Source organism: Lissotriton helveticus, chromosome 2_2 (assembly GCF_964261635.1).
Source record: "Lissotriton helveticus chromosome 2_2, aLisHel1.1, whole genome shotgun sequence".
Taxonomy (NCBI): Eukaryota; Metazoa; Chordata; class Amphibia; order Caudata; family Salamandridae; genus Lissotriton; species Lissotriton helveticus.
The window spans coordinates 189,091,684-189,110,363 of NC_136060.1; the positions used below are offsets into that span (position 1 = coordinate 189,091,684).

Genomic DNA, 18,680 nt, shown 5'->3' on the forward strand with positions numbered 1-18,680 from the left:
AAAGTGTGTTTTTTTGGACAATTTTTTAAGTTTGCAAGGAATTCTGGGTAACAGAACCTGGTGGCAGGCAGTCAAGTAACTCCATCCTGGATTCCCCTGGGTGTCTAGTTCTCAAAAATGTATAGATTTGCTAGGTTTCCCTAGGTGCCGGCAGAGCTAGGGTTAAAAAACCACAGCGACACACTTTGCTAAAAAAGGGTATGTTTTTATTGTGAAAATGTGGTGTGTTCACCCTGGGTTTTGAGCCCTTTGCGGTCGTGGACACTATGCCTACCCACACAAGTGAGGTACCATTTTTATCGAGGGTAATTCAGATATGTAAAGCAACTGTTATTACCTATTGAGTTTTGATGCATTTCTGCCTTCCAAATGAAAGACATTGTATAAAAAATAAGTCATTTTGAAAAATGACCAATAATTCTCATGCTAGTATGAGTATTCCCAATTTTGAAAATGTGCAAATGTGTACTGTTTCTAAACTCTATAATTTGTATCCATTTCAGAAATACATAGGTGTCTTTCATACCGATTTTTCCATGTATACATTTTCACACAATAATTGCTATATACCCGGTACATAATAAAAAGCCACTGCAAATTGCTACTCAGTTTTTGACTCTGGGTTCGTCTGATTCTTGGTGAACCTACAAGTCCTATATATCCCCACAACCAGGAAGGTCCAGCAGATGTAACGGTATATTGCTTTCAAAGAGCTATCATAATTACAAGAAGTTACAGGTAAAAACGTTGACACAAAAGGCTGTTTTTTCACACTAATTTTCAATTTTTCCAATATGTAACTGTTAGTTTCTATAAAGAAACATTGATGGATCTACACAAATCACCCCTTTCTGAATTCAGAATGTTGTCTACTTTTCTAAAATGTATAGCTCTCCAGGATCCATTATTGCTTTCATACTCATTTTTACCATTAACTGGAAGGAGGTTGAAAGCACAATAAATGGGCTATTTCCCAGAAAAATGCAAAAACTCGTGTAAAAAATGTTGGTTTTCTGACAAAAGACTGTCATTTCCTAAAAGCTGGGAAAATGGTGATTTCAGCCTCACAAACCCTTTTTTGATTACATTTGCAGGGAAAACCCCAGACACTTTCATTTGTAGCCCATTTTTCCCCCATTTTTCTGAAAAAAAACTACATTTTGCTGTATTTTGGCTAATTTCTGGGACCCCTCCAGGGGAATCCACAAACCCTGGGTACCTTTAAAATCCCCATGATGTTGGAAGAAAATGACGCAAAATTGGCATGGATACCTTATGTGGTCAAAAAGTTACAGTGTCCTAAGCGCGCACTACCCCAAATAGCCAAAAAAAGGCTTAGCACAGGAGGGGAAAAGGCCTAGCCACGAAGGGGTTAAAGGTACTCTACCAGGATGGACCTACATTGGCAAACAAGAATATGGCCTTTTACAACCAGCAGCAGCACACAGGGATATGAGCTGGGTGCAGGCTCCCAGAACCAAACTGGTAAACTGGGGAACAATCTTGTTCAGGCTGCTGGGGTCAGACAGGGGAAGAAACTCTCGCTGGGCCTCTGAAACTTTGGCCGCCTGCTACATTTTAAGCAGTGCTGGACAGGCCATTTATTCCACATGGCTTTTCCCCGATGGGCTGGAGTCGTTGGAAGCCGGTTGACTCAGGCCCGCTCCTAGGTCCTCTGTCACTCTGACCAGTTCCATCAGGTTAATAGCAGCAGGGAGGCTTAAGGAAAGAGAAAGAGAGAGAGAGAGAAAGAAAAAGAAAAAGAAAGAGAAAGAGAGAGAGAGAGAGAGAGAAGGTTGGGAGAAAGTGATCCGAGAGAGAGAGAGGAGAGAAGGAGAGAGAATGGATGGATAGAAAGATAAAGACGGTGGAAGGAGACAAAGCGAGAGAGTCTGGTTTGAACATTTTTGCCAGAGCTGCTTTTGGTTCCCCATTCCAGCGCCAATTGTAAGAATATGTTGCCAACGTGTTTGTCTTTGTCTCCTTCTGGTTCCCTCCAGGGGTGTCAGGTATGCACTAAGCCTGGATACCATAGAGTTTTTGGAGCCTGACATCATACTTGAGTGACTGATTGAGAAAAAGCATAACCAATCTAGTTCAGTTGCAATGTTTTATTCCATGTCATTGTAAGCACAGATAGAAGTCCCCCTTTTACCTGTCTGACGAATTAACCATTTAATGTTTTTCCAGACATCCTCACACTGCAAGAGTGGACTGTGTTTAATACATATCTGTCTGGCTTGAGAGTGGTGGATGTGAAGAGGCACCTCACTAAAACAAGCAAGCACTAACAGGACAAAATGTGGGCCCACAGCTGCAAACCCTTCCAAGATGAACCAACACAATATGGTGTCTTGATAAAGCAACATAAGTTGGAGAGCTCACATGCATAAAGGATAGTGGAGGACAAAGGTTGAAACCACCACCAGAAAACAATAGTGAAATGCAGCTTGGCAGTAGCTGACAGTGATAGAATGATGTCTGTGGACGGCACAGCCTAATGTCAGGCGGATAAGTGAGCTAGTGATGAGACAAACACTGTAGGATAAAAGTGCGTTTCAGAGGCCTGATCAGATCTGAGAAGAGCTAGTTAGTTAATACTTTGCAACCGACCCGTCTCTGGAGAGAAGCAATATTCAGAAATGGAGTTCCAGAAGGAAACCACAGCAAACCTCATTGTACTGGCACAGATCTAATTACACTCGTGCTACTTAAATGGGTCTAATGAGGCCAATAGAAATGGAAAAAAGACAAGGCTGCCCTGAGCTTCCACTAGTCCAGTGCCCTAAGAGCTCTGCAGCAACCTGATAAGCAGATATTAGCACTAAACCCATTTTGGAAACATAATATATTTGTGCAGTATTCAAAACATTCAGTAAAAAACGAGGTGTCATAATTCGAAATCATAGTAACTTACCCTGTAACACAAATATAATTTCCTAGACTTTTCTGCCAGATGTACTGGATAGGAGATCCAAGCAAGCCTTTCTCTGACAAAGTGAACACCCTCTAAAAAGGAGAGAAATGCCAAACTATAAATAAACACACCAAGACATAAATGTATATATCATTTATTTATTTAGTTATTGGTAATATATAGCTCAAACCAAACCTTTGCGATGTCAGCACGCTTTATGAGTGACAAGATGATGCAAAACTATAGAATAGGTGCAGAACAATTACAAAAATGATACAATATATAAAGGTGAAAAGTCAAAATTACTACTGAACTCAAATACCGTATTAACAACTCATGGTAATAATAGCATGTGGGCAACATGTCAGATTTAAAATGGTGTTTAGACAGAAGACATTTCAGATCTTTTCGAAGTACTTTATAATAAAGGTAGGTCAAAATCCATGGAGGAAAAGAATTCAGGATCTCGAGTGCACTGTGTAACATGCATTAGCAAAGCCAATAGGTCTTGCCTATGCAAGAGCTACTGGCTTTGGTAATGTGTTTTAGCCATTATGCACACCAGTGTGGCTGCTCTTCAGAATGGCTAAAAGTTAGTGGGGTGGAGAAGAATGGAGTGAGGTAGATTGGGGTACAGTCGAATGGGGTAGATTGTTGAAGACTGGCGTAGAGTGGAGTGGGGGTACAGTAGGGAAGAATGGAGTGGGATAGATTAGAGTGGGGTACATTGGAGTGGGGGAGTTGGGTAGATTAGCGTTGTAGATTGGAGTGGAGTAGATTGAATTGGGGTAGAGTGGAGTAGATTGGGGTAGATCAGGGTGGGGTAAATCAGGATGTACTGGAGTATAGTGGAGTGGGATATATATTGGGGTAGGTTGGAGTGGGGTGCATTGGAGTGGAGTTGGGTAGATTGAAGTTAGGTAGATTGGGTGGAGTATAGTAGGGTAGAATGGAATGGAGTGGGGTAGATTGGAGTGGGTTAGATGGGGGTGGGGTAGATTAGAGTGGTGTGGGATAAACTGGGGTGGGGTAGACTGGAGTGGGTTAGATCAGAGTGGAGAAGATTGGGGTAGATTGAATTGGGGTAGATTTAATTGGGGTTGATTGGATGAAGTGGAGTAGATTTGGTGAAGTGGACTAGATTGAGATGGAGTTGGGTAGATTGGAGTGGGGTAGACTGGAGTAGGCTAGATAGGGGTAGAGTGGAGTGGGATATATTATGGTAGATTAGAGTGGGGTAGATTGGGGAAGAGTGGAGTGGAGTGGGGTAGACTGGAGTGGGATAGATTGGGTGGATTATGGTAGGGTAGATTGGAGTGAGATAGGAGCAGGGTAGTTTGTAGTGGAGTAGATTGAAGTGGAGTTGGATAGAGTGGTGTGGGGTAGATTGGAGTGGGATAAAATGGGTTAGGGTGGGGTAGATTGGAGTGGAGTAGATTTGATTTGAGTAAAGTGGGGGTAGATTGGAGTGGGATGGATTGGATGGGGTAGATTGGAGTAGCGTCCTTGGGGTGGAGTAGGGCAGGGTAGATTGGAGTGGTGTGGAGTACATTGGACTGGAGAGGGTAGATTTGGGTGGCATGTGGTAGATTAGAGTGGAGTGGGATGGAGCGGGGTGGGTAGATTGCAGTGGGGTGGAGTGGGGTAGAGTGGGGTGGAGTAGATTGTAGTAGAGTTGATAGAGGTAGATTGTAGTGGGGTAGACTTGGTGGGTTTCATTGGAGTGCGGTAGATTGGAATGGGGTGGAGTGGACTAGATTAGAGTGGGGTGGGGTGGGGTTGAATAGAGTGGAGTGGGGTAGACTGAGTGGATTGGAGTGTGGCAAATTGGAGTGGAGTGACGTACATTGTGGTAGATTGGAGTGGGGTAGATTTTGGTGGAGTGGGAAAGACTCAAGAGGAGTTGGATAGATTCCAGTACAATTTGGAGTGGGGTGGGGTAAACTGGAATGGAGTGGGGTAATTTGAAATGGGGTAGATTGGAGTGGAGTGAGGTATATTGGAGTAGGTGGATTGGAGTAGGTGGATTGGGGTAGACTGGGGTGGGGTGGATTGGAGCAGAGTGCGGTAGAGTGATTGGAGTGGAGTAGAGTGGAGTAGATTGGAGTGGGGTAGATTGTAGAAGAGTGGGGTAGATTTTAGAGGACTGGGGTAGAATGGATCGTAGTGGAGAGGATTGGGGTAGCCTGGAGGGAGTAAATGGGTTAGAGTGGGGTAGATTGAAGTAGGGTAGATTGGAGGGGGAAGGGGTAGACTGGAGTAGGGTGGGTAAATTGGGTGAGGTATAATGGAGTGGAGTAGACTTGAGTGGAGTGGGGTCGAACTGAATGCAGTAGATTGGGTGGAGTAGATTGAGGAAGATTGTAGTGAACTGGGGTGGGGTAGATTGGGGCACACTGAAGTGGAGTGGGATAGAGTGCAATGGGATAGACTTTATTAGAGTGGGATAGAGTGGAGTGGGAAAGTGGTGTGGAGTGGAGGAGCTTAGAGTGGAGTAGCATGTTGTGAAGTGAATGGTGTAGACTGGAGTGGCCTGGAGTCGAGAGGAGTGGCATGTTGTGTAGTGGAGTGGAGTATCGTAGAATGGATTGGTGTGGCATAGAGTGGGGAGTGGAGTAGCGTAGTGTGGAATATGCATGGTGTGGTAGCACACTGCCATTACAGAAAAACACATTTTCAATTGAAATGACCATTACTTTTACATAGAAATACAGTTTTACTGCACACAAACGATAATGTGTGCAAATGTCATCACCTAGTGTATTGATGTGTTTTGATCATATTCAAATATTTCTTTCCACTACACTTAAGAATTACAAAAGAAGTGTGCTTTATTTGTACTAATTCTGATATATTCTGAAACATCAGTGCAGTTCTTTTGTTTGTGTGTGCATGCTAAACAAGCACTGGCGTTGCCAATAGGTTTCGCATTTGGAAAGTTGGAGCTATTGGTTTTGTAAATGACATTTTATATTTATATATCGTTATTGGCATTGTCAATAACAATATATAAATATAAAATGTCATTTACAAAACCAATAGCTCCAACTTTCCAAATGCGAAACCTATTGGCAACGCCAGTGCTTGTCTTTTCTATGCAGTTAAAATTCTAGACGAACCCTTGAAACGTTCTGTACGAGAACCAGTAGGGGAGACGGATTTTTAGACACATACTCATGTTTTTTTTAATTCATGATAGTAATCCAGTTTACTTGTTCCAATCACTGGCAAAGCCAATGGGTGTATCTACCGTTTGGAGTCCTAGCTAAACGATTTAAAGCCTACAGCAGGGATAAAAAAAAAAATTCTGTATACAACGTGTTCATGAGACATAGATGTAATGTTTTTGGTATACATTGGAGATGTAAAACACTCCCATGTACATTGCAGCGCGAGCTCGCCATAGGAAGCAGGATTTTCCACCAGAATTATTCTGAGCAAATCCCTTAATCTCCATGTGCCTAAAAAAATGAATGTGACCTCGTGTAATGTGACAGGCGCTCATGCACCCAATACCATTGGCTCGAGTTTGACTTATATTAAAGTGCACAAATAAAAACATATAAACTCCTGTGACGTGCTCAAGACCACGGTGCCGTGAGAAAGCCGACTTTCATTATCACTCCAGCGGCTAATCCGTTTACCACCACAAGGAGGTGTTCAGGCGCCCGGGTCAGGTCAGGCTGGCCCTGAGAACCACTGGTAATCGCAGCATAGGAGACGTGCAAATGTGAAACCAAACAGACGGGGTGGGGGAGTCGAGCTGCAGAAACATTTCACGTGAGTGCTAGAATGGCTTAGAATACAGGGGCATCTGCGAGCGGCTGCGGGAGCCACAGACAAGGGGCATGTGTTCGGCTGTAGTTCACATGCATGGGAGTCCTCGGCGTCCCTAGGTACTTACTGTGAAGAGAGGCTGGCTTGCAGTGAAGAAAGGGAAAAGGCACACGAAGGCTGCAAGAAGGAAAGGAAAAAAAAGGGAGGAAACCAAAGGAACGAAAAAAAAACCTTCGAAAAGAAAGAAAGAAAGAATCTTCAAAAGCGCTCCGGCATGTTGTGTCTTGCGTGCTACATTACGTACTGGTGAGAACAGGAGTTGTTAACTGATTCTTTGTTTAATTTGAAGTACATTTTATTTATGTCTAAGTTTCGCCTTTGTGTCCATGTAAAGGCAAATGGCCTCGCAATGCTGGCAAATGGCCGGAGGGAAGCCGGATGGGGGCGGGAGAGCCTGGTGGGAGGGCGGGAATGCGAGCGAGGGGAGAAGTGTGGCAGGCGGATTAGGGAGATGCGCGTGCTTGTGTGGTCACGTGACCCGCTTTTGTGGTCACATGACCCTCACATGCACTGTGGAAAACCGCAGTGGTTTGACGAGTCGAACGAGCCCTTGAATTTTCGCCTATTACATTCGCAAGCGAATGATAATAGGCGAAACCTAAAAAACATTCTACACCAAGCACCAAACGAGAACTTGACATTTGACCTCTGCATTTGAATGCACAGCAAATGTGACAAGATAAAGAACAAGATTTTAAGGCCTTTTTCAGGAAAGTGAGTTTGTGGAAGAATACAGTAAACAAGGTTTTGGCAATGGGAGGGATGAACTCAAGCTGGACAGCCTAAAGCAAATAAAGATAGCAAATAGAATGTCAGAAAATGTGAGTTACAAACCACAAAGCAAATGGTAAGCAATGGGCAAAATGCATTCCTAGATCAGCTTTCTGAATGTCTCCAAGATGTCTTTAGCAACCCGGACAGCCTAAAAAGGACAGGGTTAAGGGCCTCTGTGTTTTTTAAACTTAACTGAAGATATATAAATATATATATATATATATATATATATATATATATATATATATATATATATATATATATATATATATATATATATATATCTCCATGGAGTTCGTCACGCGCTGCAGAAACGTACTGCCAAGTCACCCAAATGACAAAGAGTCGACCCAAAGATTGCTGGTGCAAACGTGATTTATTTAGTTGATGCCAGCGCTGCCGCCATGACGCGTTTCGCCTCCAAGGAGGCTTGATCACATGACATATGTATATATTCCACAATACGATCCCTTATACTCCACGCGCTCATCTACTGGTGCTCTGCATAGGGGCTGGATCTTGGCCCAAAACGACAATTTTTCAGCAAGAGATGCGGCACTCAAGATTTGGGTTTTTTCATTCCAGTTTTATTACAGCTTCAAGCTCGACCAACGCGTTTTAGCCTAGCACAGGCTTTGTTCACGATCTTGAGTGCTGCATCTCTTGCTGAAAAAAAATATATATATGTATATATGAACAAGGACACAGCCTCGTGTCCGAAACGCGTCTGAGGCATGCACCGTTCCACGTATTTAAAAATGAAATAAAGAAATCTGATTCCGGCTTACTATCAAGTCTGTCAGGCATGGATGAAATAATTTGAAGCTTCATAGATTAGCCACAACTGCTCTTTCCTACTGTAAATGTCAAATGCCAGTGTGTTGGAAACGTAAAAAAAAAATCTATTTGGAAAACAGCTTATAAGTGAGGTACGACACACAAATTCATAATTTTCTACCATGGGCCTTTCAGAAATACTCGTTTTGGGGACATTTTTCAACTGTTGCAATAGGGAAGAAACCCTTATCTAAGAGGAGCTGCGAATCACTAAGTTGGCCACTGTGTTTTCAGCTTGAAAATATTTAAAGATGAAAATGACTTAGCAAGAATTCGAATCTGTGCCCCTGGTTCCTATCTTGAATATACTTTGCCCTCAATGGGGCCTATTCACAAACATAAACTTACACATGAGTGAATCTACACTGGTACATTTACTCTTAGATTGTAGTAAATGCAGTACTTCTGCTTGTTCACCGTTTGCAAGTGCAAATTCACTACAAGGTGTAGACTTACATGTACTCACCCCCTGAATTTGGGTGGGTGGGGTGGAGACTAATTTACGAGTGTAAAGTTACTACTAGTAACATTTAACATGTAGGCAGAGAGCTACACTATCGGGGCAGAGATCTCCTTATTGTAAAGTATGGGAAAAAGTAAAAAAGTTTAGTGAATTTAAAAAAAAATAGCGACAATATTTTTATGATAAAATGTTAATGTAAATTAATTTTATTTATATATTATATACATTTAGAACACACTAGAAATTGCTACCACTATGAACTTGAGTTTGAATGACATATTTCAGTAATTTAAATCTACTAAATTAAAATTAGCTTTTCAAAGATATTTTAAAAAACTCTACCTAAAGTAAAATGTTTATATTTTATTATATTTATGATAATGTATTATTGGACGCCGAGAGAAATGGCGGCGTAGAGCTTTTCTCCTCCTGTGGCGAATGTCCAAATACGAGATTGGAACCTCTTCCGCCGGACCAAACTCAGCGCCGACAATAGATCCGCGGATCGGAATGTGAGCGGTATGCAGTGAGCACTCTTACAGGCGTGGAGGTGACCGAGAAGCACCGCAAATTGTGAAGATCCGGAGCGCGCCCGCGCCCGGCACCGGAGAGCGAGTACACGGCAGCTTCAGCCGACTCCTACCGAGGGCCGAGTGATCTGTCCACACGCACGGACCTCATGAGACAGGGTCCATCAGAGACTGTGGGACGCATCTGGGCTTTCGTGGCCCACGAGTGAGTACACCCCACCTGTATATCCGCCACCATTAGTCCGGCCCAAGTGGAACATACACTACGCACGGAGCATATTCAAAATGGCGGGCGCAAGAAATTATACCCGCGAAACGGGCATTGCAAAGCGTAAATTGTGTAAGTGAGCAGGCATACGGTGCCCCCGCATCACAGCTGGGATAGAATCAGCCTAGTGCCTAGCTCTTATGAGCACTTCTAACCTCGAACATTACATTTGATATCGGGATTGTACGAGTGACCAGCGGCTCCCGAGGAAGATTTGGGGTACCTACCACACCCATATTTACACGCCATACCAGAGCCCGTTATCACTAATGCCACACTTTCACTGACGCATGTCCTGATGCTGTGCACCGTCATTAGGTCCCGATCACTGCAGCCGAAAACGAATGTTCACAAAATGGCGGGCGCTAGTCACCCTAAACGGAAGGACGATCAAAATGCAGCGTAGCCACCACGTGTGACCGCCTCTATCGAAACGCTCACCCACTATCTACAATGCTGTCTGTGCCATCGCTACGGGGCCAATAAATGTATCTTCAGAGCTGACCTATAAAGACGACCTGAGGGCTGGTCTTCTCAATCAACGAGCGTGCACTTCCCGTTTTACATGCCCATAATGTGTAGTGATCGCTGAGATGGTAATAGTGGCCACAAATCTAATCTTTTCGGATACTCCACACTTGTTTGGGTCACTGTGACCACCTCCTGAGAGACAGTAACCGCTTCGCCATACCAGCAGTACTCTGACCTGCGCCCATCTCTTGCACGCACGCCATGATAGTGACTTTCAAACTGGGGCCCGGTCATTGCCTGTGACATTACCTGTGACCTTGTCTCTGAAACACTGTTCGCCAGATATCTACGCTGTGGTACATCTACGCGCTAACCGGGAGAGGGCCCATACATCTGTTCACGTTGCCTCACGACCCAATTGTCGCTGCTACCCACCTGCTCTACATTTAGACGATAAAGGCTAGAAAACAGTAATCATGGGGGACAAAGAACAATCACAAAACCTTAAAAGGGTCAAATCTGACCACTCGAACCCAGGTTCACCCATCAAGGGCAAGAAAGACAATAGTGAAGCCATAGAAATGATTCTAAGCAGATTGGAAGAAGTAAGGGACTTGGCCAAATCTACTAAGGAAGAGGTAGTGGCGATCAGACAGGACATACGTGACACCAACGAACGGTTAACTGAAACGGAATCTAGGATTAGCAGACTGGAAGATACAGAAAGCAAAACCTGTGGAGCACTCAAACGCCTGACCATAGCCTCGGATCAAATAACAAGGAGATTGTCCGAATTGGAGGACAGAAATCGGAGGGGAACCTCCACATTTTTGATATACCGGGGGGATCCGAAGATTCGCAGGGTTCCTGTGTACTATTTTTGGAGTCATGGTTCACACAAGCCACCAACATGACCTTCCACCAACCTCTGGAGTTTGATAGGGCCCATAGAGTCCCGGGTAGGATTACCAAAAACCAGAAAGGTCCCAGACCCATCGTCTGCAAACCATTGCGTTACCAACATGTAGAGCAAATTCTAGCCTTTGTTCGAAAAAACAACCACATACTATGGAAAAACGCCAAAATATACATCTCGCAGGACTACAGCAAGGAAACGGTGGATGTGAGAAAGGCATTTCTAACACTTCGTCCACAACTTAAATCAATGGGATATCAGTATGGTTTTATAGGGCCAGCGAAATACAAAGTGATCATCCAAGGATCCCCACATATATTCACGGACCCTATAAAGCTCAAAAGACTGCTAGGTGGTCACGAAGAACAAGACATGGACACCAACGGCCCAAGCGCGCAGCTGCCTCAACATCCGGTTACGAATGAGTATCCTTTGCTTAAAATTATTTGTTTACAAGACATTTTTCCTGATAATGTTGTTGCTATTGATACTTGGTCGATTTTTATTGGTGCCTCGATATCACCTTCTGTCTAGTCAAGATGACGGAATGGTCACCATGTTATAGTCGTGCTGATGCCTATACATGCTATGTATCATGACAGCTTAAGTTCACTATACTGACACGTCCTACTAATGTGTCTCACGATACGTAACGTTTGCTCCTGGTAACTGCCTATCTAAATGGGTGTGTTGAAATACTGCACTGATCTTTATGCGTTATACTACAGTCTGTAATTTAAAACTGTTGTAATTGCTTCGGTTATGTTGACCCTGTCAGGTACTGCCACATTCTATGCACAAACTCCCAGGTCGGGAGCTATACACCTCTCTAGATGTGATGCAGAGTACAGGCCTATCGCACTGAGCTGACCCAAGGCACAAAGTTCGTTACATATTCTTTACTCGGAGGGGCTTCTGCCTCAAATTTCATGTGTTAGAAGTTATGATGTTAGACTACATCTCTTGTTATAATTGACAAACGTTCGATTGACGATTCAGTTCCAATGTTTACTATGATGTTAGTGGAGCCATGGGAGGAAAATGCTGCGATTTTTCTCCAGTCGCCATGCCTATTGCTTATTTTTGGGGAGGGCTGGGTGGGGGGGATGAGGGGAGGGGACGGGGACGGGGACAGGGTTTGTGTGGGATGTTTCCTTTTATTCTTTTACTTTTTGTCCTGATATTGTTTGACTGCTACATGTTGCGTTTACAAGCTGCTGCTACTACTTGCTATCTAGGTGGGTCTGTCACTGTACTGGGCAGGACCCTCAAGAATGTCACGGCAAAAACACGAGGGCACACGACAACATTGACATGGGAATTAGAGGTCCCTTACGGGCATGGGCACTGGTATGAGTTGCTGAAGCTCCTGGCGCACGTCTATCTAGCTATGGGGTATGCGGATTATGTAACGATTGTGATATTTTCAGATGGTGCACTCCGCAATTAGTACACCGCTTGGTGTGTCCATTATGGACAAATTAAAAATACTATCCCTGAATGTAAAAGGCCTGAACTAGCCTGTCAAGCGACAAAAGATACTAGACTACCTGCGCAGACAGAAGGGGGATATTGTCCTCCTGCAAGAAACTAAAATTGATGCTAAGCGGTTTTACACACTACGGAATAAATACTACTCTGAGGTTGTGGGGGCTGAAGCGATGGGGGAAAAAGAACGGGGTACTAATGTTAATAGCGAAAAAATCAAAGGTTGAACTGCTTTCATCCACGGCAGACAATAAGGGGAGGTCGGTTATGGCTAGGCTAACCAAAGACAATTAGGAATTCTATGTCACAAACATATATTCCCCAAACACCAGCGACCTAAAATTCTGGTCCGACCTAGCCAAACAACTTGAAACCATCCCAGACTCAGCCGTTCACATATTGGCTGGAGACTTTAATCACCCCATGGATCCTACCCTCGATAGAGACTCCAGATGTCCCTTTAGGCCTAACAAATCCCACAAAGCCTTTACTAACCTATGCAACCGCTTTCACCTTGTTGATTCGTGGAGACTGCAAAATCCCACGGGCAGAGAGTACAAATTCTACTCCTTCCTGCATGATTCTTACTCTCGTATCGACTACCTCCTTATTACACAGAATGGTGTCCCTAGAATAGAAGATACGTCAATAGAGCCAAGAGTTATGTCTGATCATTCATCCATCTCCCTATCCATCACCAATGTGAAGCCCTCTTCCCGACAAACGTCTTGGCGGTTGAATGACGAAGTACTGGACAAGGAGCAGCATCGGACTGCTATCCAGTCTGCTATCGAGTCATATTTAGAGCATAATAAACAAGGAGATACTTCTGAAATCATTAGTTGGGAGGCCCTAAAAAGCACTATTAGGGGAGTGTGCATTAAGATTCGGTCAGCAATGAATAAAGATCATAATATGAAATTGGAAACCTTGGAGCGTGAAATTTTGGCCTTAGAAAACAAACATCAGACAGACAGGGAGGGTACAATGCTAAATGCACTGGCCAACAAGAAGTATGAATATAATAAGATAGTGAGCGAAAGAGCTGGGGTGTGGTTGGATAGACGGAGGAGGATTAAACTTTGTGAGTCTAACAAAGCGGGTAAGAGCCTGGCCGCATACTTGAAATTCAAAATACAAAAGAACACAATTAATGTCATCAAAGATGCTTTGGGGGTCGCCCATTCGGAACCAGATACAATAGCGGAGGTATTTAAAGACTTCTACGAAGCTTTATATGCCAAGAATGAATCGGTAGAAGAGAACAAAATTAAGGATTATTTAAACGAATGTGACCTTCCAACGCTCTCATCAGAAGAGCAGCTAAACCTCAACGCACCGATCAAGGCCACGGAAATAGAGGTAGCGATTAAATCACTGAAGTGCGGAAAGGCCCCAGGCCCGATGGATTTACGGCTAAATTTTATAAAGATTTTCCCTCTCTGCTGGTCGAACCTCTTCTACGCCTCTTTCAGGCAATAAATGACACAGGGGAAGTCAAAGGCACACTGTCTGAAGCCATAATCGCGGTGCTTCCAAAAGACGGTAAAGATCCTTCTTTTCCAAAAAACTATAGGCCCATTTCCCTCATTAATCTTGATTGTAAAATTTTGGCCATGATCCTCTCTGCTCGCCTACAGCGAGTCCTCCCCAAACTAATTCATCCCTCACAAGCGGGCTTCTTAAAAAATAGACTGTCCAGCGACAACACCAGGGTATTGGCGCATGTTCTGGAAAAGGCGAAACTCCTAGACACACCCACAGCGGCAATAACCCTGGACGCCGAAAAGGCTTTTGATAAAGTCGACTGGACTGTCCTGGAAGCAGTCCTAAAAAAACAACGTTCACGAAACTAGTAATGTCCCTTTATTTCTGCCCCACAGCGAAGGTCAGGGCGGGTGGCTCTTTCTCCTCCTCATTGTGTTTACAACAGGGGGCGAGACAAGGGTGCCCCCTATCCACCTCCTTGTTTCTGCTGGCGATCGAACCATTCCTTTACCACATAAGAAATAACGATGCTATTGCGGGTATTCCATTTCAGGACTGTAATATAAAACTTACCGCTTATGCGGATGATGTGCTCGTTATGTCAGAGAAAGCAGGTGAAGCCATCCCTGCGCTCATGGCAACTATCGAAGAATTCTCCCGGGTCTTGGGTTACAAATTGAACAAGGATAAAACGGAGGTCAAATTACTTAATAACATAGGCAATAGGGATGTCCTTGGAAGTTCAGGTCTCACTTGGCAGCCACACTGCTTTAAATACCTAGGATTAGATTTTGACAAAGATCTACTCTCCACACTAAAAATCAATGAAACGTCAACCCTAAAAAAGATCTCCACTCTACTGGACGGATGGTCACCCAAGTTTCTTTCCTGGTGGGGCAGGGCAGAAACCCTTAAAATGATGACCACCCCGTTGGTGAATTACTTGGCCAGCATGCTACCTATGACATTCACTGATGACTTCATCACCAAAGTAGACAAACTGTTTGGGGGTTTTCTGTGGCAGGGTAAGAAAGCCAGGATATCACTGAAAAAGCTACAACTAGCAAAAGAAAAGGGCGGTCTGGGTCTTCCCTCTTTTAGGAACTACCAAACAGCATTCCTCTGCAAGCAGGGGGCACAGTGGCTGATTGACACCCCATCTTATGTCCCAATGTGGATAAATATTGAAAAATCTATCATCGAACATTCACCATTACCGACCCTACTTACCATGGACCTTTCTCACTTGCCTCACTCCAAATACATTATGTTGAACACCAGGCGTGCTCTATTAAGATTAGACCAGACCCACAAATCTACCCTAAAAATTAGAAAGTCCACGTTCATGGCCTTATGGAGGAACCCTTACTTTAAATCTGAGGGCAAAACCCTCTATTGGGAATCTTGGTCCAAGAAGGGCATTAATATGGTGACAGACCTTTATGACGGGTCACAACCCCTCCCTTTCTCTTCACTACAGGCAACACATGATTTAACTCCCATGGCCTTCTACGAGTTCCTGAAATTGAAAGCCATTATATCAACACGTAGCCTTAATCCTCTCACACCCTGGCTCATATCCCAATTGCCACGTCTCCTAGCGGCTGGTCACTTTGTGTCTAAAGTGTACAAGCAACTTCTTCCTTTCCCAGGAAATCACACAGGCAAGTTGAACTCAAATGGGAATCAGAACCCAATTCCACAGGTATTGCGATTGACTGGGATACAATCCACAGGAATGCTTTCTCCAACAAAATATCACCAATCCTCTCCCAGACAGAATACATGTTACTGAATAGAACATTCTGGTCCCCGGATAGACTCTTTAAGTGCCAATTGAGAGACACCCCCACGTGCTGGAATTGCCAAACTGGGTTTGGCGATCTAGCCCATATGCTCTTCCACTGCCCCTCCCTACAAACCTATTGGGGGAAAATCTTTGACTGCATTCAACATGTTTTCAAACTGCATCCGGTGAGGGAATTTGTATACGTCATACTGGGAACTCTTGAACCAAACTTGCCAAACGCACAGGACCGCCAGCTCTTAGATTTGATGCTCACACTGGCGTGTAAGGTGGTTTAATGTAAATGGAAAAATATGTCAGAGGTTAGCTTTAAAATTTGGCGAGATTGGCTTTCCTTTCTGAGAGGAGCTGATAATCCGGCGCTGCACTCTTCCACCTGGCGATCCTCCAACAAGAGACTCTGGAAAGCACTTGACACGTCTTCATTTCATTTTGATCCCCCGGGATGTATCGTCTAATGCTGTATATCTTCACGGCGCTCTTGTATACTACGGACTCCTGTACCTGATCTAAGTATAGACAGTTTGGATTTACATGTAACTGTGCATTTCTCTATTTATTTATTTGATTTGTTGATTTATATCCATGCAGCCCGGCTTCCAGGCATCACCAGACATTTGTATTTTTGGATTTATTTCAGTTTTTGTATGGTTGTCGACCAACTCATTTGATTCAATCTCTGTATCTGAAGCCTTATTGTATTGTATTTCTTTTCTTTTTCCTCAATAAAAACGACTTGAATTAAAAAAAATATATTAAAAGTTATGTACAGAATACATTTAAATGAATTCAATTATGTTTATATATATTTTTGAGAAGTCGAAACAAAACAATGCATTTTAACATTATTTTATTAAGTCTCTGCCTCCATTACTTTCTATTGGAGGGTGTTGGAGTACCAGTGGCTGACCATTTGTGGTACTGGACCTACTCCAGGCTGAGCTATAGAATATTTACTATTATTTTAAGATCAGTTTTGCTTTAGAGCACAGTGCTTACTCTTTTGGGAGTGGGTGCATGTCCGTCCCTAGAATCTTCCTTAGTCCTCCCTTATTTTCTCCTTACACCTCCTAAAACCCCTTCCATTTAGTAATTACTACCCATTTTCTAGCCACCGCCCTGTGCCTCCCACATTTACAACTAAACTGTAGGCAGACATGTGCAGAGAATTCCGCACAGAAAAGATAGAGAGGCAGAGACATCTGCACGCAGGTTTGTGAATAGCATTTTGTAGTATACGTGAGCAGTATAACTGTACTATTGTACATTTGTGACTAGCCCCCATTTATAATTCAGATGGAATAACATTAGCTTCTTGCACCTTAGTTTCCTCTTTTTGCAAAACGGGGAGCTCTTCAACAACAGATAAATACATGTACAGTGTAATCAATAAGTAAGCAATTTATTTATTGTCAATATATAGCTCAGCGAGCTTTGCAATGTGCTCCACAAAAGTGTGCATTTGATGTGTGAAAATCTTTAGGCGGACCTCCCGACATTTGGTCTTCCTGGTAATGGCCAGAAGAATTGAGCTAGCATCCAACACTTTCAGATTTTGCATCCTGCAACCACTAGCTCAAATTAGGCACTGAATAACACCATATCTTTCTGGCCTCCAGAAATGTGACAGCCACCTACAACATCTACAGAGATCAAAAACCTATGAGTGATCAATTTTAAGCTCTTACTTGAATCCAAAATAACAAACTGACATGAGGCTCCGTCTATATGATAACAATTCAACATATCTTCTTCTACACTCACACAGGATAGAGGCCCCTCTCAGTTGTATCTTGTCTGAGCTGTGCAAACGGATTCAAAAGAATTTTCAAACTACAAAGAATTTTAAATGCAGCAGGATAACAAGTAATAAATTCAAACAGACAAGTCCACATTACTCCTGTACCAGTGGCAAAAAGGTATTCTTCAATTCACTTTGCATTGTGCACAGTGTGATCCATGGGACAGGACAAACCTACTTACAGTATAAAGTAAGGTCATGCAACCAAAAGATAAATAAACCTTAGCTCAAATATGTCCCCATGCCTGAAAGACCCGTAGCTGGGAGCCTTCTAAATAAGTTGGGGAGGGAATACAGTGCCAAAGAGGATAAGGACCCTAAAAACTATCACGAAGTTAGAAGAAAAAACATACCTAGCTGGACCCAATCAATTACATGCCACAAACATAAGCTGCACACCAAGTCTGGAGCACACTATCTGGGCTCACACACTACACCGAAACTCAACCAAAGTAAGTCTGGCTACTAACAACACCCTTCTCTTCCATTCATGCACTAAAGGTGCAGTAATTACTCACCACATACCACCAAAGATCTTAGACGCCTTGACAAGAAGTAGGAAAGCACTACAGAAATATTACAATACAATACAGTATGTCTCTCTTTTGTGCTGTCTCAATTCTGTATCTCTCCTTCTGCTACAAGGAACAAGTTGTTCAACTGCTGTGAATCTAATTTTCTATCATTCTAATGCAGTGCTGAAATAATGTTTGAGTCAACATTCTGGACAGGCATGGTCATGTGTTTGCATTCCATTTTTAATAGGTGAATAGTGCTATCCATGTATGTTTTGTTGCATGGAATGTAAAAAAATAGACAAAAAAAGTACGGTAGAAACTGATTCGAAACATTTGTTTGCCAAGTGCTTGTATGGCTTTGCATTTTTAATTCCATGTTTGCAGATGTAGAATTTGGTAAAGATGCAAAAGTATCTTGCTGTACTGCTCTCAAGGATGCCAGTTTTGATCATGATATGTGTTTAAACTCGCTAATACAAATCAATGACTTGATACTGGGACAAAAATAGTAGGCAATGGATGCTTTGGGTGACAAATATTTGCAAATAATGGAATCTGATGTTAT

General features: G+C 43.1%; 1 protein-coding gene across 2 annotated transcripts in view; it reads right to left on the reverse strand.

The window, feature by feature from the left end:
• Positions 1-18,680, reverse strand: part of WDR19 (WD repeat domain 19) — a 740,406-nt gene that overhangs the window by 720,585 nt on the left and 1,141 nt on the right. For both annotated transcript variants that reach the window (XM_078678329.1, XM_078678328.1), the window contains exon 2: positions 2,918-3,009. In XM_078678329.1, the coding sequence (XP_078534455.1) occupies positions 2,918-3,009 (92 nt within the window). The remainder of the gene's footprint in view (positions 1-2,917; positions 3,010-18,680) is intronic.